General features: G+C 28.8%; 2 protein-coding genes and 1 long non-coding RNA gene across 6 annotated transcripts; 1 reads left to right on the plus strand and 2 right to left on the minus strand.

Moving 5' to 3' along the window:
- Nucleotides 1-2,420: 2,420 nt before the first annotated feature.
- Nucleotides 2,421-6,595, minus strand: LOC107161912 (M-phase inducer phosphatase 1-like). The gene is made up of 10 exons (XM_089228315.1): nucleotides 6,449-6,595; nucleotides 6,304-6,334; nucleotides 6,052-6,214; nucleotides 5,774-5,889; nucleotides 5,382-5,517; nucleotides 5,185-5,316; nucleotides 4,821-5,115; nucleotides 3,700-3,868; nucleotides 3,446-3,631; nucleotides 2,421-2,935 (listed from the first exon to the last, which is right to left on the minus strand). The coding sequence occupies exons 3-10, from the start codon at nucleotides 6,157-6,159 to the stop codon at nucleotides 2,659-2,661; spliced, it is 1,419 nt and encodes a 472-aa protein (XP_089084441.1). The 5' UTR covers nucleotides 6,160-6,214; nucleotides 6,304-6,334; nucleotides 6,449-6,595; the 3' UTR covers nucleotides 2,421-2,658.
- Nucleotides 6,596-7,192: 597 nt separating this feature from the next.
- Nucleotides 7,193-14,225, plus strand: LOC149054964 (uncharacterized). 3 transcript variants are annotated; one of them, XR_016191876.1, is made up of 5 exons: nucleotides 7,193-9,904; nucleotides 9,989-10,128; nucleotides 11,503-11,615; nucleotides 13,205-13,293; nucleotides 13,383-14,225. It is a non-coding gene; the product is annotated as an uncharacterized LOC149054964 (long non-coding RNA). The 3 variants fall into 3 exon arrangements; XR_016191875.1 differs by having other exon boundaries at nucleotides 7,212-9,904; nucleotides 13,205-14,225; XR_016191874.1 differs by lacking the exons at nucleotides 11,503-11,615; nucleotides 13,205-13,293; nucleotides 13,383-14,225 and having other exon boundaries at nucleotides 8,807-9,904; nucleotides 9,989-10,352.
- Nucleotides 14,226-15,596: 1,371 nt separating this feature from the next.
- Nucleotides 15,597-26,503, minus strand: LOC149054965 (zinc finger MYM-type protein 1-like). 2 transcript variants are annotated; one of them, XM_089228311.1, is made up of 4 exons: nucleotides 26,342-26,503; nucleotides 18,252-18,324; nucleotides 16,559-18,181; nucleotides 15,597-16,415 (listed from the first exon to the last, which is right to left on the minus strand). In XM_089228311.1, the coding sequence occupies exons 3-4, from the start codon at nucleotides 17,988-17,990 to the stop codon at nucleotides 15,655-15,657; spliced, it is 2,193 nt and encodes a 730-aa protein (XP_089084437.1). In that variant the 5' UTR covers nucleotides 17,991-18,181; nucleotides 18,252-18,324; nucleotides 26,342-26,503; the 3' UTR covers nucleotides 15,597-15,654. The 2 variants fall into 2 exon arrangements, with proteins under 2 accessions (XP_089084437.1, XP_089084438.1); XM_089228312.1 differs by lacking the exon at nucleotides 26,342-26,503 and having other exon boundaries at nucleotides 18,252-19,579.
- Between the last annotated feature and the right edge of the window lie 516 nt (nucleotides 26,504-27,019).

The raw sequence follows: 27,019 nt of genomic DNA on the forward strand, positions 1-27,019 counted from the left end.
AAAATGAGGTAAAAAATCAAAAAATCGTATCGTACAAAAGCGCCAAAATCCTATAGGTACCATGCAGTTGCGACGATGAATATATTATGTTAAATTTAGAACTAACCGATTTATTAAATTTGTAGTGATTTTCATATGTTTATCGTAATTTACTATTCACATTTTTTTCTTTTTGTAAAATCACAAGCGTTTTATTAGATTTACATTTATATATAATGCATGTATTGTATATTATTATTTTAACAATTTATTATTGAAATTTTTTACAATAAAATATAATTTTTTATAAGATGACAGTTTTTAAATAACTAGGTACTTATATAAAATATTAATTTTGGTGCGAATTATAAGTAATTTGTGCACCTTTGGCGCTTATCGCTTATGCGATATATATTCGAAAATATATTGCTTAATTTATTTCGTTCCGACACTGTCGTAATATGATGCACAACACATAATGCACAGATATAAATAATAATTTATCTGTTATTGTCTATTTATTTGTTATCTATACCTACCTGTGTATGCAAAGGTGGGCGTATTAATAATATACTGCAGTTGGGTAAACAGTTAAAAGTTAAAAAGTTGATTTTTTTTTAAACTTAGGTACAAGTTGGTTTATTTTCAAATTAACTCATATGAATTTAACAATAGGTATCTTAATCGAGTGTTGAAATAACTATACTTTTCTCAGTCGATTTAAAAACAATCAATCAAGTTCAGAAAATATTTTGAAATTTTTAATTTTATACCTCTATATGCGTATTACGAAATAAAAAATAAACCAATGCTATATTATAGTAATTACACAAACATTTCTGTTCTATTTTAAAACTATTTACTATATCCATATATTTTATCGGATTAAAATGATGTTAATTATATTAAATATTATAATACGTAACGATAAACGTTTATGTAAAGTAACAGTGGAAAAAATGTTTAATTATGCGGGAAATGAGAACGCCGGCGTTGTAATATATTGTAGTATGCCTAGATGAACGACAATATTTATATCTATTTAATTGTGAAAATATATTGTTTAATTTATTATTCTACGATCCGGATGTGTCATCGTGTCTGTGTATGTTAACGTGTAGCGCGCTCGGAAATAAAATACGCCTCTAAAAGTCTGAACATCAACCACGAGTAGATGGACGGGGCAATAATTTATTAATTAATATATAACACAATTTATTATTGCACGATTTTCATGATTTATGATCATTTTGATTTATATATTATATTTTATGTTATAATTTCATTGCAAAAATAGTAGAAATACCTACCTATTATACTGGTGTACTATACGTTGTTTCGATGTAACTGAACGTCGACCAGTCGAGAACACGCACTATCAGGATTTCACTTGAGTGGCCGAGTTATACATGATGGTTGATTGCGTGTCTAGTTGTCATACGTTGGACAAAACTATTTTCTTGCATCAGCTATATGTACATGTACTTGGTAGTTACTTCGTGCTAATTTGGTGTGTTTTTAATGTTTTTATAGTCTAAAAGAGATGTAAAACATCTGTAGATGATAAAACAGTTAGATTAGTTTCAAACTGAATTTCTATATTTCGAATAATAACATTTTCAAATTAATTCAATAAAAATAAATAGTTAACTAAAAATTCAAAATCACAATATTTTTGGTAGACTCCGAACAAAGCGTTTTATATATTATAATGTTAATTAAAAGAAGTTGACTCAACTAAAAAACAAAACAAAATTCAAAACAATTTGTATTCCTCAACCTTAATAGTCAATATATACAAGACTAAAAAAAAAACAATAAACAAATTTATGATATCTAATGCAAATCGCTATTAAATTATATAATTTATAGAAAAAAAGTATTGAAAACTAGTTTTAACATTTTTTTTTTTATAATGTTAGCTCTCTTATACAAGTCGATAAAGAGATTGTTTAAAAATTGTTATAATATAAAATTGTAACTAACAGCCGATGACATAAATAAATATATTAAAATATAATATAATGTACGTATGATCTCATAACTATTAATAATTCAGACATTAAAAAATAAAATAAAATAAATAAATATGTTATTTTTAAATACTTAGCTTTACTACGAGTATATTTTACACATTTTACTAACTACACATAAAATGCAGAATACAAATGGCAAAGCAATATGAAAAAATAATAAAAATGAATACATTCACTTATATTTTAGTAATGCATTTTAAAAAACAAAATTAATCCTACAAGTCTTTTTTTTTAATGTTTACACGCCACCGACTAACATTGATTTTTTTTAAATTTTATGTTCTATAAAAAAATCACATTGCACTTAACAAATATATTCACACAAACATACTAACAAAATAAACTGTATGTACGATTTTATATTAACAATCTATATCAAATAACTAAAACCACAAAAACTGATGATTAAACGATAAATATTGATGGTTTTTTTTTTTTTGGAAACTTAGCTATAACAGTGCTTTTACTATAATATAGCATCACAAAAGTTATACAAAATTGCACTGGGATCTAATTTAATACTTCAACATATCAGTTTTAAAATAGAAAAAAATTGGTTAAATGGTTAAAAATAATAAAAATAAAAATACGAAAAAAAAAAATCTTAACACTTATTTACATGAAAGAATACAAAAAAAAGTGATTAATTAAAACCCAATCGCTTGAACGTATTTTTGCCAGCTAATCGTGGTGCTGCATCATTGTGACAAGCCCAGGTTTTTGATTTGGACCTAAACTTTCTTAGTTCTGAGGTGTGGGCAGGATCATACATTGACCGATAGCTAGACGGCACACACAAATTACTGTGTTGACTGTAAAATTTACAGTATCCACCATCAAGCAAATACATTTCTGGATAGTCCAAGTAAGGATAACACATACTGTTTTTTTGCCTATCTGCATTACGTAAGTACCGTGACCTATAAAACAAACAAAACAAGTTATAATTTATTCAGTTAACTTTAAAAACAATGTGAAACAGCTCAATCATATTTTATTAGTACCTTAACATTTATAGGACCAATGTAACTATACTTTAATGTATATTTTGCAATGAAAAGAATAAAACCTTATAACTTAAAAACAACATTAACTATTGTTGAATTGATTAATTTTATGCTTTATTTATTAGCTAATTATTTTCAATAGTAAGATATTAAGATATAACAAAATAATTTTAATAATTTTTAATAAATCATTATAACTTAAGTAGACTTTTCTGTCTTTAAATGGTTTAATATAATCCACCAAAAATGTAAAAAATATTTCTTAATGTCATCCTAAGTTTAAATGTACTATTGTACTAACAAAAGACTACTTATACATGTTATGTCCTCTCACTGGACTGAGAATAAATATAAAATAAATTAAAATCTATCAAAATTAATGGATTATAAAAATTAAAATTAAATACATTAAATTATACTCACAGACTTGGACCTCTTTCTGATGAGAATTCACAGTGAAATATTAACACATTTCTCTTAGCATTAACTTTATCAGTTTCTTGAGATTTTTTACCCAGCTTATTTTCAGTAAAATCTTTAAGTAGTTGCTCTTTAGTATATATATTGATTGCACCTCTAATATGACCACCTTCATACTCATATGGATATCTACAAATGAAATAAATTAATAAATACAAAACATAATTTTACTTACAATAGATTTATATTGAAATTACCTGCAATCTATTATAAGATAGGAGTCGATACAATCATTGAATGAGCCTTCCAATAAACGAGCTAATGTATCAGGAGATATGCTACGGAGATCTGCATGACGACCAAGTGATAACAAAGGCAATATAAATGATTGACTGAAGTCACCAATTAAATTTGATGCATTATCCTCTGAAAAAATAAAAGAATTATATTTTTTTTATATATTTTAAGTTTTAAGACTAAAAACTATTGTGTTATTTAAACAATGGAATCCAAACAAAGTAATTATAAATAATATTCACTATTTATCATAGTTCATTTTTTTTACAATTTAACTCATGTTTAATAACAAAAGAAATTTTTATTCAAATGCAAAATATCCTTATTACAAAATATAATAATGTTAAAAAAATAATTTTAAGAAGATGTCAGTTTACCTCAATATGGTAGAATACTATTTTTCTTATATACATATACATATACAAATAAATGTGATTGAATAAAAGCAATTAATTAAATAAATACAAATCAAGCAACATTAATTATAAACAACAATTTAAATATTGTATAATGTCACTTTTATACCCTTACATGTACATACATTACATGTACATGTACATAATCAAATATTTATCCATGAAAAAATGGAATAAATATAGTTTAGATGTTTAATATTAATTCTTTTGTTTATTTGATGGTTGATCAACTCACTGCTATGCTAAATATGTTAAAAACTAGAAAGTAGAAACTACCAACTATGAACACTATGTTCTACAATATTATGTTAAAATAGACTCAAGAGCCCCTAGCACTATAAGTTCGCAACTATAACACAGATATTGGCACCAACTTGAGATAGATAACAGTAGTGTTCAGTATTTATATGTTAACATTTTTAGAAAAAATATTCTGTATTGGATTACAATTAAGAATAAAAATCATTCAACACAAATAAAAATAAATTCCTTGAAAAAACAAAAAGCAAGTAAATATAAGTATGGTTTTAATTATATAAATAAACTAATTTTCTGTAGCAGATTAATTATTTTATAATCCTGGTAATGAATTTATTCCAACAATTTTGTAAACAAAAAATAATAATTTAATTGTTTAATTTTAAATGTATAAGTATATTACTCACCTTTCTCAAATGCAGCTTTAATAGTGGCTTCATTAGTTGAGAATGATCTTTGGAGCTTGGAAACACTATTTTTGCAAAACCCATAATCAAAGAGTGTTGTTTTCTTGTGTGATACAGGAGCAGTTAAAGAAGTATTTCCAGTGTCTAATCTTGGAGAATCAAATGACATCGAAAGATCAACATTAGGCTTTAAACTTTTAGATGCAATTGACTTTTCGGAAGGACATTCAAATTCATTAAATAATTTACGTTTTTTCACAACATCAGTGATTTTAATTTCTCCAAAAACCAAATCCTATTTATAAAAAAATACAATGAGAAATTAAAAAAAAATATATATATATATTATGAAATAATTCCTTACAATTTTCCGAGGTGTCTCTGAATCGTATTTAGAATTTCTTCGTCTTACAATAGGTTTAATTATTGGCGAATGCGAGGCAAAAATATCTCCATCAATTAAAGTATTAAATTCAACCGGTAGTGAATCTTGAGACTTCAACCATCAATAATAATTAAATTATAGAATTAAAATACAATGTATTCTAATTTAATATTTACCAATCTTGCTGGAGAATTAACATTGTCTATAAATGGATCATCTATATCTAGGATTCCTTTGTGACAAATAATTGAATCCGATCGAGAAATATTTGATGATGAATTCTCCTTTTCAATCACAGTTTTGGGTTCAAATCTTCATGCACAATAAAATATTTTATCAGTTGGAAACAAAAATAAAATAATTACTGATTTTTGGAAAATACAGTGAAAACTCTTTATAACGAAACTCGTTACAACAAAAAACTCTATATTACGTAAATAAAATTAAGTTAACTTATAATGGTTGGTTTGATTTAAAACCTATTAATTACTCTCTATTACGAAAACTCTCAATAACAAAAGAAATCACATGGTCCCTTCAGATTTGTTATAGAGAGTTTTCACTGTACCTGGTTAATGATCTGGAATCTTCAGAGAGCACAGAAAAAAAACCACTGTCTTGTGAATTAAGATCATGATCTTCTAACGGGAAACGACCTCTTGCATTACAACTGTGCATCAAGAACTACAAAATAATACAACAACTATTATTTACTAATTAAGAAAAAAAAATTTATGTCATAAAGCATTTTATTCAAATTTAATTGGTTATAATAAATTACTAGTTAGGTAGATACTACAAACAATTTATTAAAATAAGTTTAAATAATTATAAAAAATAAATTACTGTTGGACTTGATTGAGATGGTGATAAAATTGATTTAGAGACCATCGTATCCATACAATTAGTTGAGTTTTCTTTCTCAACTGGACTATTCATCATTTTTTGAAGCATCAAACATTTTAATGTTGAATTATCGTTAACATTTTTTGAACTTCCTTTGAAGAATCTATAATAAATTAATATAAAGTTGATTAAATAGATATTAGTCATAAAAATATTTAAGGTAGTAAAAACATCTATAAAAATATTATGTACCTGGTATTTGATGAGCCGTTCAAATCGTGATCTATTGTTTTTGTTTATTTAAATGAAAATAGGAAAATCGTTTTAATTAAACAAAACATATAACGAGAAAATTATTTTAACCATAAAGGCATAGACGCATAGACCTTATACTCACAGACAATGTACTAGATATATCGTACTATGTAGCATCAAACTATCAATGGTTAGCGTGGTGCACTGGTGCAGTGGTGCAGTTATAGCTATCCCTCTTAGCAGTGTTGTCATTTTTGACGACATAAAATATGTTTATTTATTTATTTTATTATAATAATGTTATAACATAATTATTAGGTCTCGGGACTATGCATTTGTTCATTTTGTTCGGAAAGCAAAAAATAGAATAAATCTGTTTCAGTATAAATTTGTTTACTGATGTCTGGAATTGAAATCTGAAAGTTTTTTTGCACAATATATTTATGCATATATTTTATTTCCAACCTTTTATTATCATAGAATACATTTTTAAAACACACACAACCATTGATTATAGAATAGACAGATAGGCGATAGCCCATACCAACCCATACAATGTATTAATGTAAATATTTGATGACCACGCGTAGGATGCAACCACTATGGAGCGCTAGTGTAGTTGTGTTGCAAGGGGGATGAAGTGGTACCTCCATGATAGTCCATCATCGAATATGTTTGTTTTGGTAATGCGGTTATCGCGCGTTGCCGATCTAAAAATAGAATAATAATAAGAAACTCAAGATAATATACTAAAATGATTGGAAATAATAATATTATTTTTTTATCATTCAATATTCATTACTAATATTATTATTTACAGTGGAGCAATCTGCTATCCGAATTTTCTTGTTTTTCAAGTTTATAGTTTCATTGAAAATTACTAATTCTAAAACAAGTGCAAATAACTAAACTGTGGAAAATCTAAGAAAATGTTTTCAAATTTAAAAATGTATCGTTTTCCAAAAGACTAAAGAAAAGAAATATGGACAATACATTCAGGGAAGTAATAAATTTTAAATTAAAATTTTTCTATACCATTGCAAATAATTATAATTTTTTTATATCTACACAAGAGACACAAGTTTGTTTTCTGTCGATCCAGATAAACTCCATAATAGGTACATTTGTCAAGAACATTTTCCACCCAAAAGCTTTGTACAGAATTTCACTCAAAATCGTTTGATAGATACTGCTGCTCTTCCCAGTCTTCCCTATAATTATTATCAATATAAAACACAGCCATCTACATCTTCAGGCATTAACCAAAATTTGAATCTGAACAGGAGTAGGAGTATTATATTATAATGTCAACACTAGCTAAAACATATACACACTCAAAATCAGATATGGTTGAGTTAGTTTTTCCGAGCCCCTCTTCTACTTTTGCTACACCTCAAAAAATTAAAATAACAAATATAATGGACATGGCTGGCCCAAATTTAAAAAGGAAATCTGATTTGGTAGAAATAGATACACCTATAAAAATAAATTTTAAACAAAAAAACAAATTAATTCATAATAAAATAACTCACATTTCAAAATTTAAAAAAAAGTGTTTAAATTAGCAGTACAATTATTAAGCAATTCCATGGCCGCAGCAATCCGAACTTGTATACAAACAGGACAACTTCAAAGTAACACTTCATCAAATACTGCAGATTTTATAGAGTTTATTAATCATTTATTTGATTGTCTTAATAGCAAATCCTTATATAGCCATAGTCCATATCTCTGTGCATTAACTAATTTAGGTACGGTAAAAAATTTTTATTAGAAGCTTCAAAATACTTCACAAATTTACAAAAATTAAAAAAATTTAAAAATGGAAAATTATCACAACCTCCCTGTTTTAAAGGATTTACACAGACCATTAATGGTGTATTCCAATTTTTTGAAGCAGAGAAATCTAATGATATTGTATTTTTAATGACTAATCGTTTAAATCAAGATATTTTAGAAAATCTTTTTAGTAGGTATTTTTTGACAAAATGGTGGTTATAACAAAAACCTAACAGCTAGAACAATCAGAAATTCCATAAGAAGTAATTGTATTTTTTCTTTATGTACTTCAAAAGGGATAAATTGTGAGGCAACCCAAGTAGATAATAATCCAGTAATAATTGACCTAATACGACCACTAAGTAAAATAAATTTTAACAGTTCGTCATTATCATCTAATTCAGACAGAAAGTAATTCTAATTTATCTCTCTGTTTTTTTCATCTGGTGAGGATTTAAATAATACTGATGGTAACAATGATATTACTTTAGAAGACTGTCCTGTTACATATTTTGCAGGATATTTGGGCTATAAATGTATGAAAACATTTAATTGTAATTTGTAACTAATGTCAACTTGAATTATTTGTTGATAAAAACTTAAATGATAAAAAGCAGTTGCATCTTCTTAATAAAAATTATAATTCAATTGAAAATGAAAGTGGGCTTAACCTAACCATCAAATAGCTTAAATAATATAGTAAATAAAATTTTAAATATTTTTAAAAACAATCATAAAAACTATTTGCATAAAAATACTGATTCGTAAGTTAGAGTTGATGGATGTTAATAATATCATATTAAAATAGCTCAGTTCATATATATCGGGTAGATCTCTAAAGGTAAGGCTCCACGGTTATGTTTTTAATAATATTTCCATCCCCTCAGGTGTCCCACAAGGTGGTCATATTTCACCACTACTTTTTATTTTATACATGAATGATGTTTGGTTAATTTTTAAACATGCACAGTTTAGTATGTTTGCACATGATTTAAAGGTATATTACAATATCAATTCATTAAGTGATGGCTCTAAATTACAAGAAGGCTTCGACAATTTTAAAGCCTGGTGCTATAATAATGGTTAACAAGTCTTAATAATTAAAAAAATAGTAATAAATAACCACAATATATTTTGTAAAGTCACAGAATTTTGAATCTCTTATCTTATCCATTTAAAGATATTATTATATAATATCACAAAACTGTTCTGTGATAATAATATGTTCCATAGTGTAGATATTCTCCAAGGTTTATAGATCATCTATAAACCTTGAGCATTCTCGGTATATTATGCGCGCAACAATATTATTTTATCATTACGCACGACAATAATAGCGTTAATAATTTATGATATAACAATTCCCCATTCCCCCCCGATCGCCGGATCACCTCATACGACAACGACAGTGTTCATACGCTCGACACGAGGCTGCCGCCCATATTATATTAATTATAATAATTATCATATTATAATAATGTATAAAAATTTAAAATCCACTATGCGAGATACGACGCACGACGCACTCTTCCATCACCAACAACCAAAACCGCCGCAACGGACGACGTCACGAGTATTCACGACGAAATACGAACTACGAACCAGTCGAACTACTACACGGTACACATTTCTGAATGTTTTCACCACCGACGACTCGGCACCTCGTCACCCGGATTTGTTTTCTTACGCGTCCACGTGATCGGTCATTGTTATTTTTACGTTGTGTTCATTCATAACTGCCGTCTGCCATAGCACAACAATGCGGGCGAAGCTTTCCTACCAACCAACCAGCCGAGCTCATCACCTCAAGACACCAGTCGTAATATTTTTCTCCCATTTTCCCCTTTTTTCAATAAACGCTGTCTATTAATGTTTTTTTTTTCCTATATGACGTCTGGTTCAGCCGACATCCCTGCAGCAGGGAGTTTCTTTCCACGCCGCAACACCTGCGTCGCAGACTTCCATCGAAGCTCCGGTCACCGTCACCCCGTTGTTCATGTCGTTACACGTAGCCCAGCGAAGACCTGATGCGATGATTGTGGTGTGGGTGATGTACTGATGTTGTCTCGAACACACGCTAATATGTTTTATTCCCTACTCTCACTGCTCTCAGTCCTTTCATTATTATTATGCACTTGCCATGTGTCAAAATAATATTATTCTTGTATTGTGCACCTGCCATGTGCCATTTTAGATTACTATATTATTATTATTATTATACACTATTCTGCCCCGTATAAAATATAATCGCATGATTGCTTTTTAAATTCTATTTTTATTATTTCCATTATGTTTTCCCCCCTTTTATATAAGTTTTTGCAGAAGTTTTTGGTTTTCATTAACCACTGTGTGTACAAAAAACCTATAAGTTCCATCGCCTTGAATCTAGGGTCAACACGCTGTGCGGCTTATTAGGTCATGTGGTCAGTGTTCCCCTGGCCACATGGGTAGAAAGTAAGTCCCTAAAAAGACCGAAATCTCACATATGGCGACCATGACACGATCTCGTGTCCAAAAAATCTCCGTTATAACTAGTAAATTTTTTTTTCTCTATCTGAAACTCCCCTGAACTTAAAATATTTAAAATAAACTCGCTCTAAAATTCTCTCTATAAACTGGAGAAAAAAAATTTAATTTTTAAAACTTAAAAAATTATTCTACATGGCAACTAAATATTATCCGTTTCGATCCTGTAAGTTATGAATCTCTTGCAACTGAAAATCATCCCTAACAACTCCTCCAAAGCATTATTTTTATACAATCCCAAAAAATCAATAAATTATTATTTTCACATTATTCTCAAAAATAAATGGAACTTTAATTATTCTATTGGTAATAAAAAAAAAAAAAAATACATATATATTGTATGATGATTACTATAAACACTGTTATGCCTACCAAGGTAATTACCAGGGCCCGGGACTTATAGCATTTAAAAAACTTAATTCTAGCAAAAATATTTATCAAAAAACAAAAAACTAAAAAATCAAACAAAATAAAAATAAATCTTTATCTTTATATTATAAAATAAATTAAACTTCACTTTTGAGACTTATAAGATTTTATGGATTCTCCGAGGGATTTTCTGAAAAATGAAATGTAAACGATATTTATAATAGTTGAAAACACTATGAAAACTTAGAAATACTGGTCAAATAAGCAAAAATAATCAGAAAAACTGGGAATAAGCATTTTTTTTTGAAAAATCACTGAAACAAGTGAAAAGAAATCACTTTCAAACTTCATAATTAAACGCGTATTATAACATGACATACACTTCCATAGCACTATGCTACATTTTAAATCAATCCATAAAAATAAGCAAATGCAAGTACCTAGCCTTGGTAATTACTAATTTTTATTATGCAAGTTCCCCCCCCCCCCTGTACATTTGTTACCCATGAAATATTATTACAGAATGCTCCTGTTGTGTGTGCTGGTGGACACAAGATGATGGCGGTCCAACCAAGCAGCTGCGGCAACGAGAAGACCAAACACTGATCCAGTTATTTCCCCACATTTGCCTCTTGGTATGAATATTATAATAGTCCCTTTACAAGTTTCCCTGACACCCTGCACTCTTACCTCACATACTAATGTCTGTGTTACTTAATAATATAAGTTTTGTTAACTTATGCATTCCCCAAGACCTCATGGTTAGAAAACTTATCATTATATTAAACTTAAAATCTGCAGATTATTATTAACAAGTATAGAAGTAGATCTGCAGATCATTATCCTCATATTCATTATATTATAACTTAAATCATGTTTGGTGATAAAACATTATTACTGCTTGGTAGGCAGACTGCTATCATTTTATTATTAATTAATTAAAAGAAAAAAGATCTAAAATGTTAATTTTCAAAAACTCATTCGCTTATATTTATATTTGAGTTAGTTGAAAAGAATACTTCTTATTGTTATTCACTTGACCACTAGGTTATTCTTGATTATTGTCATTCTCTAGTAGAAACAAAAAAAATATTTTTTCTTAATTCTTCATTATTATTAATTTGTTTTATATATAAGTAAACGTTTCTTTCTTACTTAGGGAGTGAGTCTATTGTATGAGTAATCTTATGTTACTTTGGACCAGTATTTTTACCTTTTTTTGTTATTGTGTTAAAATTAATTAATTATAAAGTGGGATATTCTCATTATTCTAAACTTTATTATACTAATTCTCAATTCATCTTTTCCTGTTAAGTGCTTAACATCAAATCTTATTATTATATTTAAACTATTAAAAACTAGCCCATTATTATTATTATTATAAAGTTCTTAAAGAAACAACACATTTGAAGTTTCAGATTATTATTATTTAAATTAGGTATCATTACTATTATCTAATTTCTGTAAATTACTATTATTATCTAACTACTTAAAAATTATTATTCAATTTAAAAAAAAACATTTTTAGGAGTGGTCAAAATCCTCTTTATTATTATTATTTAATACATTATACAAACTCTCACACTTCCCCCATGCCAATGCTAGACAGTGTCGCGTCCAACCACCAAATAGGTACGACCCTTCTGTTCCATAACCATCACCCCAATTCCCCAAACTGATTTTGACATAACAATGGACAACCTTAGCAAAGATTTGAACAATTCTCTTTCCAGTAATTTGTACGTATTTAATCAAAATTTTAACTGTTAATGCTTATAAAAAAATCGTGTCTATGTATTTTTAATATTTTTCAACTGGTATTGTTGCAATGTGTTAGTAGCCTTGTATTAAATTTTCAAGCTTTTCTACCCTACAAATAAATTTTTATCGATAATTATAGAAAAAAAAACTGAAAAAGTTGAAAAACTAAAATAATAATAATAAACTAAAACAATACAAATAAAAGAGAAGTGTTGCTCTTTAATGTAGGAGTGCATTGAGGTTATGAATTAAAAAATAGCAGACTTGCCACAATGTAGATTTCACTACTTTGATAGGCCGGCTTTTTTGGGAGGGAGTTTGGAATTTGTCCTTTTTTCACTGTTATGCTTTTGTTGCGGATATCATTTATTTTTGTGGGCTTCAGCGTCGTGGACGACGTGTTGTTATTATTTATTTCCTTTTATTTTTTAAAATGTATTTATTTTTTATTTATACGTCGTAGATTTTCTCTTGTAAGACCGTTTGGGTTTCTGTTGAGGAGCTGAGAAATTGTACTCTTGAGCGTTGTCAATACCAGGCAAAGATACCCAAGTACGGTTTTTTATTTTTCGTCGTCGAGACTTAATACCATATTGTAACGCTGTTTGAAAGTAAACGTACGATTCTCACGGGTGGTGCAGGTGGAGCCGTAAAAACGATTGCGAGGAAAATGAAAAACGTGAAAATTACTGTAACGACGAATGAACTCGGTACCAGACGGACTAACCTAACCGGGCGATACTGTGTTATATTATTGTGATATTTTAACAACAACAATAATATTACAACGACAACGCTCGGGCTGGTCCATTTCGGTTGTTTTCTTTTTCAAAAAGTTTAACGGGCGACGTGGCTACGGCGTTGGCTGAGGTGGTGGAGGTAGCTGCTGTGCCTCGGGCCTATGATCAATATGATCATCATCAGTATGAATATGAAATAGTGATGTGCAAAAAAAAATCGATTTTCAAAAGAATCAATTTTTTTACAATGAAAAATCGATTTTTTGACCCGATTTTTGGATGGACCGACTCGATTCGATTTTATGAGAATCGGCAATTTGTTTTCTCCGTTAATCGTTACGACCGACTACTGAGTGCCGCCCTCCATGGATATTTGGATCGAGATTGTGATATTGTAAACGTATATTATTATATAATTATTTATTGTATCAAATATTGTGATATTTTGAACATATTATTTATTATTATTCCAATTTTGAACATATTGTTATTCCAATTGTCAACATATTAATTGTTATTATAGTATTGGGAACATATTATTATTTTCTATTTGTTTTTATTGAAGCCTAATTAAAATACAGTCCACTTATTAACTTACTACATATTTTTTTTATACAGTTAGGGAACAGGCAAGTCTACTAATATCGTAGGCACCTGCGTTAATAACAACTTGTTTTTTATTGTATATTATTATTTTTATTAAAAAACTATTAAATTTAATAATTATTGTAAAAATTATGTGAAAGTACCAATGATATAATAAATAAAAACCTACAGTATTCACCATAATCATTGTTGTGTTATATATCTAACTACATTAAAATCAATAAATACCTTAATCCTATGCGTCACAAAGGAGAGCTATAATTCTAGATTCTAACTAGAATGCGTCACGTGGCACTGCCATCTAGTGATAGAAAAAATTGCTATTTTGAGAATCGATTTTTTTCATTCCGATTTAAATCGATTCACCGACATGAATCGCCCATCACTAAATTATGAAATGAACTCGGTGCCCGGTGGTAGTCCGACTGGTCCGAGTCCGATTCCGATGGATTCTGTTACGGGCGGCGGCCACCAGGCAGCGTGTCGGTCGTGTCGTCATCATAGACGCTAAGGTTAGGTAATAACTTTTTATTTTTCTTACAGTTTGATATCAAATATAATTATTAATAATTTCAAGATCAATAAAAAAATAGTAAGAGAAATACTCCAACCTCCCCTCCCCCTCCTGCATACCCAGCTAAAATTTGAGAACTGTGGTGACAATAACTAAAACTACCTATACCCATATTATAGTTCGTCAACGAGGGATTAAACATTATTTAGACACGATTTTATTTTGTTGAATTAAAAATGTTTGGATTAATTTAAAATGTCGTCAACACTCCGCAGGAAAAGTGCATATGAATTGCATACGATTGACTCTGCAGTTGTCACTTTATGGTCCCCTGGTAGCTAGTGTACCCTTGCCAGGTGTCACGAAAGACGAAACAGTTATTGAAATGTATAATAATCGGGGGCGCCGAAATATAAAAATATATGTAGGGCAAATCATAATTGACTACCCACCCACCCACCCACCCACCATACCTAAATACCTATTTAAGTTAATTATCTTAATTTCATTCAATAAGGCAGTTATAATATAGATATATTCTCAATAAGTTCATAAAACTGTGTTGAGAATATAACAAGCAAAAATCCATGACTATGGTACCCACTTAAAAATCATACAAATAAATTATTACTAATAAGAAATATATAGTACTTACATGAAATCTACAGAGGTAAAAGGGTATTTATAAAAAATTCATGTATTTTTATGTTTCTCTATTTACAGTTTTGATTAGTACTATTTTAGAAAAATATACATATTATGTTTAATTTCAATATAAAATATGAATATAATTATAGATCATTAGTAATAATGATAATTAAATAAAAATATATAAACTCTAACTTATTGCTTACATTTTTAAAATTTATTACTTTAAACATACATATTGTCATAACAGATCAATTCTTAATTTTTAATTATATAAATTCATATTAATTGAATAGAAATAAAAAATGTTATGAAAAGAAATAACAAATTATTATGATCAATGGTGTAATGTATTTACAATAAGAAAAATTGAACATTTGTTCATAAAAACATTAACAAAGTACATTAATACACTAATGCTTTACATAAGCGGGAACTTTTTCCAGCTAGCGATAAAATTATATTGTCTACTACTGGATCTAAGTCTTTTTCACAACTGATTTTCATCAAGTTTTCTAACCTATTCTGTAGCATGGAAGTTCGAAGTTTAGTTTTAATCAGTTTTAACTTTGAGAATGAACGCTCTACACTACAACTAGAAATTGGAAGAGTGACTGATAATTTTAATGCTACATACAAATTTGGAAAACAACTGGTTAAATTAGCTGTACAAAACATTTGAAAATTTTTTTTAGTACTTCCAATGTTTTTAATTGCTCTTTGATTATTCCAAGTTTCATTTAAATCATCATATGTATTTAGTTCAAGCATTGAAATGTTGTCATCATTATTATCATCTTCATCTTCATCATCACTTGAATTATTATTACTAACATCATGCAAAAACTTTGGTAAATTTAAGTTATTCTCAAATTCATTGAAATTTTTACAAAACTGCATATATTCAGAAATCAAACAATCTCTATTAATTATTGAATAGACCTCACATAACTCTATAAATGAATCTTTTGGTAGCGTTGTTGGATCATTGTGTACTTCTTGTATTCTACGATATGAGAGCAATGCAATGTCTTTTAATGGTCCAATATTTGTGGTTTCAAACCGGTCACTCAATTCATTTAGAGTCATATCTATTACAACATTGTAAGTTTCAACCTCAAACTTTTTAGTTGGACAAACAATAGGATCATCTTGCATTAGTTCACCTAAATAATTAATAAAATACAATTAGTTGTTTTATTCACTAAAAATAACTTTTTAACTAATAAATTTAACCTTGAAAATATTTTTATATTTATTTTTTAGTTAATTACATAGCATTGTAAAATTTAAATAAATAATATCATACCTGCTTTAATTGGAACACGTCTAGGTCTAATATTTTTTAATGGTGTAAAATCTGTGTCACTCTCATTGATAAAATTATCTGTTAATTTTATAATTTCCTCAAATGAATTATTTGCTCTCAACTTTCTAATCGCATTAATGGTTTTAGTTACGATACTTGTTGCCAATAAAATATCCATATCATGGGTTTGAAATTGTCTAGTAACTACTTCTAATATGTCGAATAGTTTTTTGAATGTGAAAGCAGTTAATAAAAATCTCTGTGATGTAAAATAATCTATAAGACCACTACAATTGGCACCAACAGTTGCATCAGTAACTCCTTCAAGATTTTTTACTTCTTCCAATGTTTGTAGAACTGCATAATGGAACTTGATAACTACATTCAAAGCGGCTGAATGGGAATTCCAACGTGTTGTACAGACTCGTTTAACAGCATGCTGTTGGGTGTATTTTAAATCTAAGTGATTTTTTTGAGCTTCTCTAAATGTTGCTGCTCTTTTTTTTGAACACCATAACAAGACATATAGACTTTCCAAGTTTCCAAACAAGTCTCTTGAATTTGAGTCACAGGATACCACTTGCTTGACTACTAAGGCTAGTCGGTGGGCGTGACACCATACATACAAAGCTTGGGGACATTCTCTTTTTATATGTGCTTGTAAGCCTTTGTAATTTCCTCGCATGTTCGAAGCACCATCATAAGACTGCCCAACAAGGCAATCTTTCCAATTAAGTTTTTCTTTTTCCATAATAGCAACAAATAAGCTGTACAAGTCTTTTCCTGTTGTAATAGGTGATTCTTTAATAGCAATAACTCTTTCGTGAATTAACCCAAATTTATCATCAACATATCTAATAACAAATGATACTTGTTCGCGACGTGAAGCATCAAAAGTCGAATCAATAGATATACTAAACATATTGGATTGAACAACTGCTTGTTGAATTTGAGTGGAAATATCATGAGATATTGAATCTATTAACTGATTCTGTCTTTCCCAGGTAACAAAAGAAATTTGATTTTTTTTTTTTAGTTTAATACTATTTAAATGGTCAGATAATGGAGCTGAACTTTTAGCTATTAAAATAACCAAGTCTTTGAAATTACCACCAGGCGAACTTACTAACCAATTATCTCTATGACCTCGAAAAGCCAGATTGTGTCTTGCTAAGTATAAAACAATGTCTATAATTTCATTTATTACTTGTCGATTCATCGCAACTTCAATTTTACGTTGGTATTCCAAACTAGGCAAAATTGGAGGTGAAGTTTTTCGAAGTTTAAATTTTAATGTGGCGTTTATATGATCATTTGTAAGTTCATGATACTCAATTCCGGAAGACAAGTTTTTCCAAGAGTCAAATCCATTTTTTGTCCACGATTTCTCTAGATTTTTGTGCAAATTTGTCCCAAATAAAAAACAATGCATGCAATATATTTTGTTTTTTCTTGGAGAATATGACAGCCAATCGCGGAGACATTTTGTTTTGTCAGGAAGAATCCGGTAATAGTATATTTCTTTAAAGCTTCTATTTTCTTTAGAAACATTTTTAGGAAAACTCTTTCCTGGAAGATCATTTGACACTGGTTTAATAATGTAAATTAATGATAAAAATGCATCTAGTAACGGAAAAATAAATTCATTAACTTCAACTACTTTAGCAATATCATAACGATTCAAAATTCTTACGGATGTTGTAGTCTAATGATGAAGTCTTATTTTTTCAGCTTATAAGTTCGCCGTATGTTATTTTCTTCGTAAACTATGGACATTGAATTTTCACTTGATTAATAATTCTAATTTTTTGTACGAACAAACTTTTAAATTAAAATTATTTCCAACTGCACTCCTTTTAGATTCTGAACGAAGTGATGAATGTATTGATTTTACAATGATGTGTGTGTGTGTTTTTTTTTTGTGTGTCTGTATACAGCATAGCTAGTCGAAATAATGCTTCGATTTCAAACTTTGGGGGTGGTTTCCGATGTAAAATTGAAGATCCTTGGTGCATAATAGAGGTCTAACTATTACCCAAACTGATTTTGATAAAAAAATCGTGTCTATGTATTTTTAATATTTTTCAACTGCTATTGTTGCAATGTGTTAGTAGCCTTGTATTAAATTTTCAAGCTTTTCTACCCTACAAATAAATTTTTATCGATAATTATAGAAAAAAAAACTGAAAAAGTTGAAAAACTAAAATGCCAGCAAACAGCTCAAAACAAATCTAAATATTTTGAAAATTTTATCAAATGTAGAAAATGCCTATATAATTCAGTGAAAATGTCAAGTATCTGCGGTCGTATTTTAGATTCTGAACGAAGTGATGAATGTATTGATTTTACAATGATGTGTGTGTTTTTTTTTTTGTGTGTCTGTATACAGCATAGCTAGTCGAAATAATGCTTCGATTTCAAACTTTGGGGGTGGTTTCCGATGTAAAATTGAAGATCCTTGGTGCATAATAGAGGTCTAACGTAAACATTTTCCAACAGTTTTCAAAAAAATCGAGAAAAACAAAAAAAAAAATGACAGAAAAACGGGAATTTTTACGCAAAATCAATTTGCGACAAAGTCGATTATTTATATGGTTGTAATTCAAAAACTAATCACTGTAAATACTTGAAATTTACACCAAATGTTTATGTTAATGTTATCTATATACAGTTTAATTTTCAAAATATTTTGACTTTTTTTGAGTTATTTATAGACCACTGAAATTTTCAATTTTTTTTGAAGTGTCGGTAAAAAAATGTTGGACGACCAAAAAAACTTGAAAATTTAATACAAGGTTCCTTATGAGTTGTTCTTATTGTAGCTAAAAAAAATTAAAAATCGTTAGTCACAATTTTTTTTTATAAGCGTGTTTATAGTTCAAATTTTTACGAAATCTGTCGAAAACGCGAAAATTTGCGAGTAATTTTGAAGTTGAAAAATCATAAAAAATTTTGGGTTCATAACTAAGAATTAAAAATACAACACTGAGTTTTCCTTCAAGTAGCTATAGAGAAAACTCGAAGCATCGTTATAGGAAAAATTTTAAGTGCGTTTGAATTTTAAATTTTTTCGAAATAGCGTAACGATAACGAGTTATCCTCAAACGATTTTAAATATTTGTTATTATTCAAAAAGTATATGTAGTAGATACTTGAAAATTTTACCAGTTATTAAGATTGGCATTTTCTTCGCATAATTTAATTTTCAAAATATATTGACTTTTTTTGAGATATTTATAGACAACTAAAATTTTCAATTTTACTAAAAATTTTTTTTTGAAGTGTCGATAAATTTACTAGGCTCATAATATAGTTTTGCAATAGCAGTTGAAAAATAAAAGAAATATATAGCCACATTATTTTTTTTACATGCATTCAAATTTTAGTTTTGACAACATACGTAAAAATCACAAAAATTCGTAAATTATTTTGTAGCTTAAAATTCATAATATTGTTTGTATTTATATCTAAGATTATAAAATTTAACGCCAAGTTTTCCATATGTTTTGCTTCAAATAGCTATAGAGAAAATTTGAAGCGTCATTATAGGAAAAATGTTACGATTTATCCTCAAACCAAGTATATGTATAACTATGATAATATAAGGTATTATGAATTATGATAACTACATGCAATGTTATTGGAAAAATTGATTAACCACGCTTTATGCAAAATGCGTCTTAATTGAAAAATAAAATATTTGTTTTTATAATAGAATACCTATATGACAATATTTAAATATAATATGTCCTTGACTGACAAATCATCTCCGTTCAGAATCGTTTTTCGTATACAATGATACCTATCATTGCATTCAAATTTAGTCCCATCTCTTACAGTAACCTATACTACTGTACAGCAGAGCGACATCCACGACTTACCCGCTTTTTTTAAATTTTATAATTGAGTCATAATAAAGTGATAGTAACAATTATGCAATTTAGGGAAACAATAAAATTTATTCTTAAAACTTACTATTATATTTCTAATAAGACGCCGAAAATAAGAATTTACCCACTATATATTAAATTATATTGTATTTGAGCCTTCACGGGCGTTTAAATAAATACATAAATGATTGTGAAAAATTATACACCATAAAGATTTTTATTGAATTTAAAAAAAAAATGTATTTTGGAGAAAAAACCGCTTTATGTTATACTTTGATATAAATAAAAATAGTTTTTAATATTTTTTAAAATTTTGTTGCTATGGGAAACTAAAGTGTTCGAAATAAATATTGATCAGTATATTCTTCATTTCACAAATGTTATTTGTAATTGTCGAATTCAGTTCTGAAGTTTGAATAAGACTTAATTATATTATTTCGATCGTATCACGTAATTCATACCTATATCCTAAATATATTTGCATTATATTGCTCTGCAGCGGAAACTCTTAACCCGACATACTCCGAGAGTGAAGTTATGGACCCGAACACCACATTTTCCACAGTTTCGTCGTGGAAAAAAACTAAGCGTTTTATCCGGCAATTATTTTGTTGCGCCGGGCCCATGATGAAGCGTTCTGGTTCCGGAGACCTCGGCGTACAGGCGGCTGTAGCAGAACCCGTGGTTAGTGAAATCAATACAGGTTCTTGTGCAGTGGATGACGGCCAATCGATGCTAATGGCCATCCCTGCACAGTCCACTAGCTACGAGGCTATGACACTAATGGATTCTACATTGGACAGTATACACGTGAGTTTTTTAATTTTTTTAATCTATCTAAATCGAATTCATAGAATGTACACACATTGACGCTTTACGCGGAAGCGATTTGCACAAACCAACAACAGCATAATATTGTATAGTTATCTTTATTACAGTCTGAACAGTGCTACACCCACACCACCCCCGCCACCACCCTCCCAGAAGCACCTGAAATGTTGGAATGTGACCAGCCGAAAATAAACCAGGCGGAACTGGTGCAGCAGATGACGCCATCAGAACTGCAGGCAGACCCAGCGCTGTGGGCCGCTTACAGACGGGGTTGGGAAGACCGGATGTCTTTCAAAACCGGAATAAGTGGCGACCTGACGACCGTTCCGAATAACAACAGGTCCCGCATCCCCAGATTTGTGAAACGGCAGGCCGAAACTCGGCCGATTACAACGACCATCATGCCGCCAATGACGGCAGTCAACCCGCTGGTCATCAATACGGCCACATCGAAGACACCCAACGCCCCAACTCCAACTGCACCGGTTTTCAAGAACTCTCGCCAACGCCGGAACCTAAAGCGGTTGCTGGAGTACAGAGAAAAAATTAGGTTACAAAAATTACAACAACCTAACCGCTTGCAGGAGAAACGGGCACCACCCACATTCGAAACAACTACCTCCCCAGCCAACACCAGATCTACATTAGCAGGAGGCGACGTTCCCAACCCTCCCAGGTTCCGTGGTACCGGAGGTAATATTAACCGACCACCACCCCCTCGCCGTACCTGTCGATATTGAGATATCACCGAAAGAGGAGTACGGAATGATTATTTTTTAAACGGTATGCATAGGTTTTGGTTATAAATTTCTCATTCCGCCAAACACTGTAAGCTTTTTGACCAACCGTCTATTATCAAATTTTTTACAGTATTCCACGAAATAAGAAATTTATGACCAAAACCTATGCATCTATAGTCCGGTGTCATAATATGCAACTTTTTGATTTAGTCGTTTATAGATACAATTTTCTATGTCATGCGTGGGTCAGAAATAGGAAAAAAAATACGTCAATATTAATTTATCATATAATTTATACGTTTTTTATGATTTTTCATTAGGTATAAATAAAATATTAGTCCCATTATATTATTACATTGTATTTTATCTCAAAAATATTATATAATAATAAAATGGGACTAATATTTTGTTTATAGCTAATGAAAATCATAAAAAATTATAAAAATCGTATAAATTATATGGATTAATGTTGAAGTATTTTTTTTCCTATTTCTGACGGACGCGTGACATTGAAAATTATATCTATAAACGATTTAATCAAAAAGTTGCATATTATAACATCGGATTATAGATGCATAGGTTTTAGCTATACAATCTTCATTTTCGTGCAACACTGTAAGCTTTTTTGCCAACTGTCTACAACCCGGTATTATAGTATAAAACTTTTTGATTTAAGAGGACGCGAAACCCGCACGTGTTGTCTCCGTCTTACAAGTCCATAACATAGCAAATTGTACGCTCAGCAGATCACGTTTAGTTCTTTTAGTTTAACATTTGGAGTTAGTTTGACCTCTCATAAAAAATAAAGGTGACATTATTATGGAGGGCTTCTCATAGGCTTTTTATTATATTTTAATTTTAAAGCGAGTTATGTGTATTTGAAAATTGTAAACTGTTTGTATATCTTAAAATACTCATAACTCACTCTAGAATTAAAATATAATAAAAAGACTATGAGAAGCCTTTCGTAATAATGTTACCTTTAATTTTTATGAGAGGTCAAACTAACTCTAAATGTTAAACTAACGGAGCTAAACGTGATCTGCTGAGCGTACAATTTGTTATGTTATGCACTTGTAAGACGGAGATAACACATACAGGTGTCGTGTCCTCTTAAATCAAAAAGTAGTATACTATAATACCGGATTGTAGACAGTTGGCAAAAAAGCTTACAGTGTTGCACGAAATGAGAAATGTATTACCAAAACTTGTACATATACAGCAAAAAAAAAAATAATCTCTTTGTCGTTTTAACGATTTCTTTCTGATTAGCATATATTATATGACATCTTCATAAAATGGTTCGGTTTCTTTGAGTTGTTGTATTAATAACTTTTCAATTGATATTGTTGATAAAGAACTTAAACCTTGTTGGCAAGTAGTGTTTCTCAAGTATGTCTTGATTCTTTTAAGACAAGAATCACTTCTTTCAACTAAAACGCTATAGTTGATGGAATAGTTAAAATTAATGCAAATAATATATAGACTTCTATTTCTGGCATAACTTCTTTTAACCCATCACTCTCAAAGATTTTAATCGGGTCATAAACATGTTGAAGATTGTGATACTTAACATAACCGTACAAAGCTTCTAACTCAGTTTTTAGCTTATTATTGTCTTGAAAAATATAATTAAATGTATTTTTGAGACAATTCAAGCCACTATCAGGAAATTTAGTAGAATATTCTTTAAATTTTGTAACATCACCTAACTTTGAAAATTTTCATTTATCAGTATCACTAAATCTTGTATTTATTTGCATTATGATATTATCTATATTATTTCATAAAATAACATTTTATAGGTAACTTAATTCATTTTTAGAATTTTGTCTTGTTGTTGTGGTTGGTTTTGTTAATTCAGCTGCTGTATTCAAATAGTTTAAAAAATGTTTATTCTTTCTTTTTCTGTTCTATGAGACCACTTGTTATTTTATTTGTCTAAGACAATATTCTATGTCAAAGGATTTAGTTTGTAAAGTATTGAATAAGTGGTTAGTGATTAAGTGATTAAAAATATATAATTGAAAATGTGTGCTATACAAGCAAACTCAAAAGACTTTAAATTTTTTGAATGCCCTATAGCACCACTAATAGATTCTACAGATGATTTTGGATCAATACTAATAGTGTCAAAAACGGTTATAAAATTAGGGCACTTATTTATTAACAAATTCAAAATTTTTGAACGCGAAGACAATCTATTTTTTGTACAAATTGTGGAATGCGTTTTCCTACGATAGAATCAAAAACGTTAGTGCGTGAGGTGGAATTATGGAAATATAGGCTGACATGCCAGTCAGATTTGCAAAAAATATGCAACATTTTGAATTCATATTACAGCCATTTTGCAGTAGGTACCAAGCTTAACCTATGCGCTAAACAGTAAGTAATGCATTGGGTGCAACATTTTTTACTCTCGCTTGTAATCCTGTCAAATAATGTCCTGCTATTACACTTGCTCCATCGTAACATTGGCCAACTAACTTTTTCTCAATGTCATACTCATTTAAAACAAAACTTATCAAGTTAAATAATCCCCTGGTGGCTAGCTGTATGATCATCACTAACATTATGGAAACCTAGAGAACGCTCAACTAATTCTGAATTTTTATTGACAAATCTTAATATGATTGAACACTGTGTTTTTTGAGTTATATCAGTAATGTCTCTATTTGAACAGAATAAAACATGCACTATTTGATTTCTTGTTTGATATGACCTTATTCAGAAATACACGTAATTAAGTAATTTTGAATTGTTTTTGATAAACCAGAAACTTATTTTGAATACATTTATAACGATTTTTTATTTCTAATGAACACCTGCTAAAAACCATTTCGAATAGCTCTTTAAAATTTCCTTTGTTTAAAGATTTGCTGCTTTCATATCATGAGTCATGACCACGGAATGCTAATTCTTGTTTAGTTAAAATTATAACGATTTCAAGAAGGTGCTACATAAATAAATGAGAATGTGTGTAAAAATAAATTATTAAAAAGTATCTATGAGTAAATATAAATGATTATCTATTAGTATCGTTTAGTTATATAATTATAAGATAATGTTTATTTAGAGAAGTAAAATGCATCATTCTCAATTGCATAAGACACATTTTATTTTATTTTATTATATTATATAAGTAATATGTACAGCAACTCCGTATACCAGAAACGAGCTTGCTCAGTTGGTATTATACGTATATCAGCTCTTATCACTATCATTGTTATAATTTAACTTTTTAAATTTGATTATTGTATTGAAATAATGATATTGATTTTGCTGAAATAAAAATAAATAAATTAAAAATAAAAAAATAATCTATTCAGTCTCACATTTTCGTTGTAATGCTTTTTAAATAACATTCCATGTTCACTGAAAGCATCAACAATAGTTACAGCATTTTTTTTCCAAGTTTTTTAAGTTAAAATGATTGCGAATATGCTCCTTTGACAGCTTATGATAAGAAAATTTTTTATGAATTTCATTTTTTTAAATAAATACTCAAATCTTAGAATAAAAAAGAAAAACTTTAATCAATTTCTATCTAAGAAAATTTGAATAACATTGCCGTAACTTTTATGTATTTAGTCAAAATTTGAACTGTAAATGTTTATAAAAAAATTTGTGACTATATATATTTATTTTATTTTTCAACTGCTATTGTAAAAATATGTTAGGCGCCTTGAATTTAATTTTCCAATCTTAGATCTAAAAAGAAAAACTGTTATGAACTCCTATCTAAGATAATTTGAACATTGCTGTAATTTTTACGTATTAATTCAATATTTGAACTTCAAATACTAATAAAAAAAAATTGTTCCTATGTATTATTATAATTTTTATAATCACTATAAGAATAACTTGTGAGGAACTTTGTATTAAATTTTCAAGTATTTTTATAAGGCCAAAAAAATTTTATCGAAACTTCAAAAGAAAATTTTCATAAAAATTTTAAATTTCAGTTGTCTATAAATATCTCAAAAAGTCAAAATATTTTGAAAATTAAATCATGTAAAGAAAATACCAATCTAAATAACTGGTAAAATTTTCAAGTATCTACGACTCATACTTTTTGAATAATTACAAATATTTAAAATCGTTTGAGGATAAATCATTATCGTTACGCTATTTCGTAAAAATTTAAAATTCAAACGCACTTTTTCCTATAATGATGCTAAGAGTAATTAGTCTAATTAACATTATTAGTTGCCCGTAGGTCTTACTCATTAGTTATTACTTGGTTATTGTTGATATTAATATTTAACACAATTTATTATTGTACGATTTTTATGATTAATGATCATTTCGAAAATACCAACCTATAACACTGGTGTATTATACATTAAATCGGTGTAACTGAACGTCGACCAGTCGAGAACACGCACGTTCAGGATTTCACCTGCTGAGTGACTGAGTTATACTTGATGGTTGATTGCGTGTCTAGTTGTCATACGATGGACAAAACTATTTTCTTGCATCAGCTATGTATATGTACTTGGTAATTACTTCGTGCTGATTTGGTGTGTTTTTATTGTCTAAAAGAGATGTAAAACATCTGTAGATGATAAAACGATTAGATTAGTTTCAAACTGAATTTCTATATTTCGAATAATAACATTTTCAAATTAATACAATAAAAATAAATAATTATCTAAAAATTCAAAATACAATATTTTGGTAGACTCCTAGCGAAGCGTTTTATATTATGTTATAATTATAATATTAATTAAAAAAAGTCGACTCAACTAAAAAAAAAAAATAAATTGGTATAAAATATCAAACAATTTGCATTCCTCAACCTTAATATTCAATATATGAAAGAGTAAAAAAATAATAAAATAATTTATGATATCTATCGCAATTCGCTATTAAATTATAAAATTTATAGAAAAAAAGTATTGAAAGCTAGTTTTAACATTTTTTTTTTTTTTTTTTTTTTTTTTTAAATGTTTTAAGCTCTCTTAAACAAGTCGATAAAGAGATTGTTTAAAAATTCT

The sequence above is a fragment of the Diuraphis noxia genome, unplaced genomic scaffold (genome assembly GCF_037042655.1).
Source record: "Diuraphis noxia isolate RWA-SAM2 unplaced genomic scaffold, SU_Dnox_SAM2 contig0005, whole genome shotgun sequence".
NCBI lineage: Eukaryota > Metazoa > Arthropoda > Insecta > Hemiptera > Aphididae > Diuraphis > Diuraphis noxia.

Bases quoted from the DNA above. Each gene is read 5' to 3' on its own strand.
- LOC107161912 (XM_089228315.1), bottom strand. From the start codon at position 6,159: ATGCTTCAAAAAATGATGAATAGTCCAGTTGAGAAAGAAAACTCAACT. The intron at 5,890-6,051 runs GTAATTTATTTT...ATTATTTTGTAG, and splicing joins CATCTCAATCAAGTCCAACA to TTCTTGATGCACAGTTGTAA. The intron at 5,317-5,381 runs GTAAATATTAAA...TGATGGTTGAAG, and splicing joins TTAATTCTCCAGCAAGATTG to TCTCAAGATTCACTACCGGT.
- LOC149054965 (XM_089228311.1), bottom strand. From the start codon at position 17,990: ATGCATTGTTTTTTATTTGGGACAAATTTGCACAAAAATCTAGAGAAA. The intron at 16,416-16,558 runs GTATGATATTAT...TTAATTATTTAG, and splicing joins ACGTGTTCCAATTAAAGCAG to GTGAACTAATGCAAGATGAT.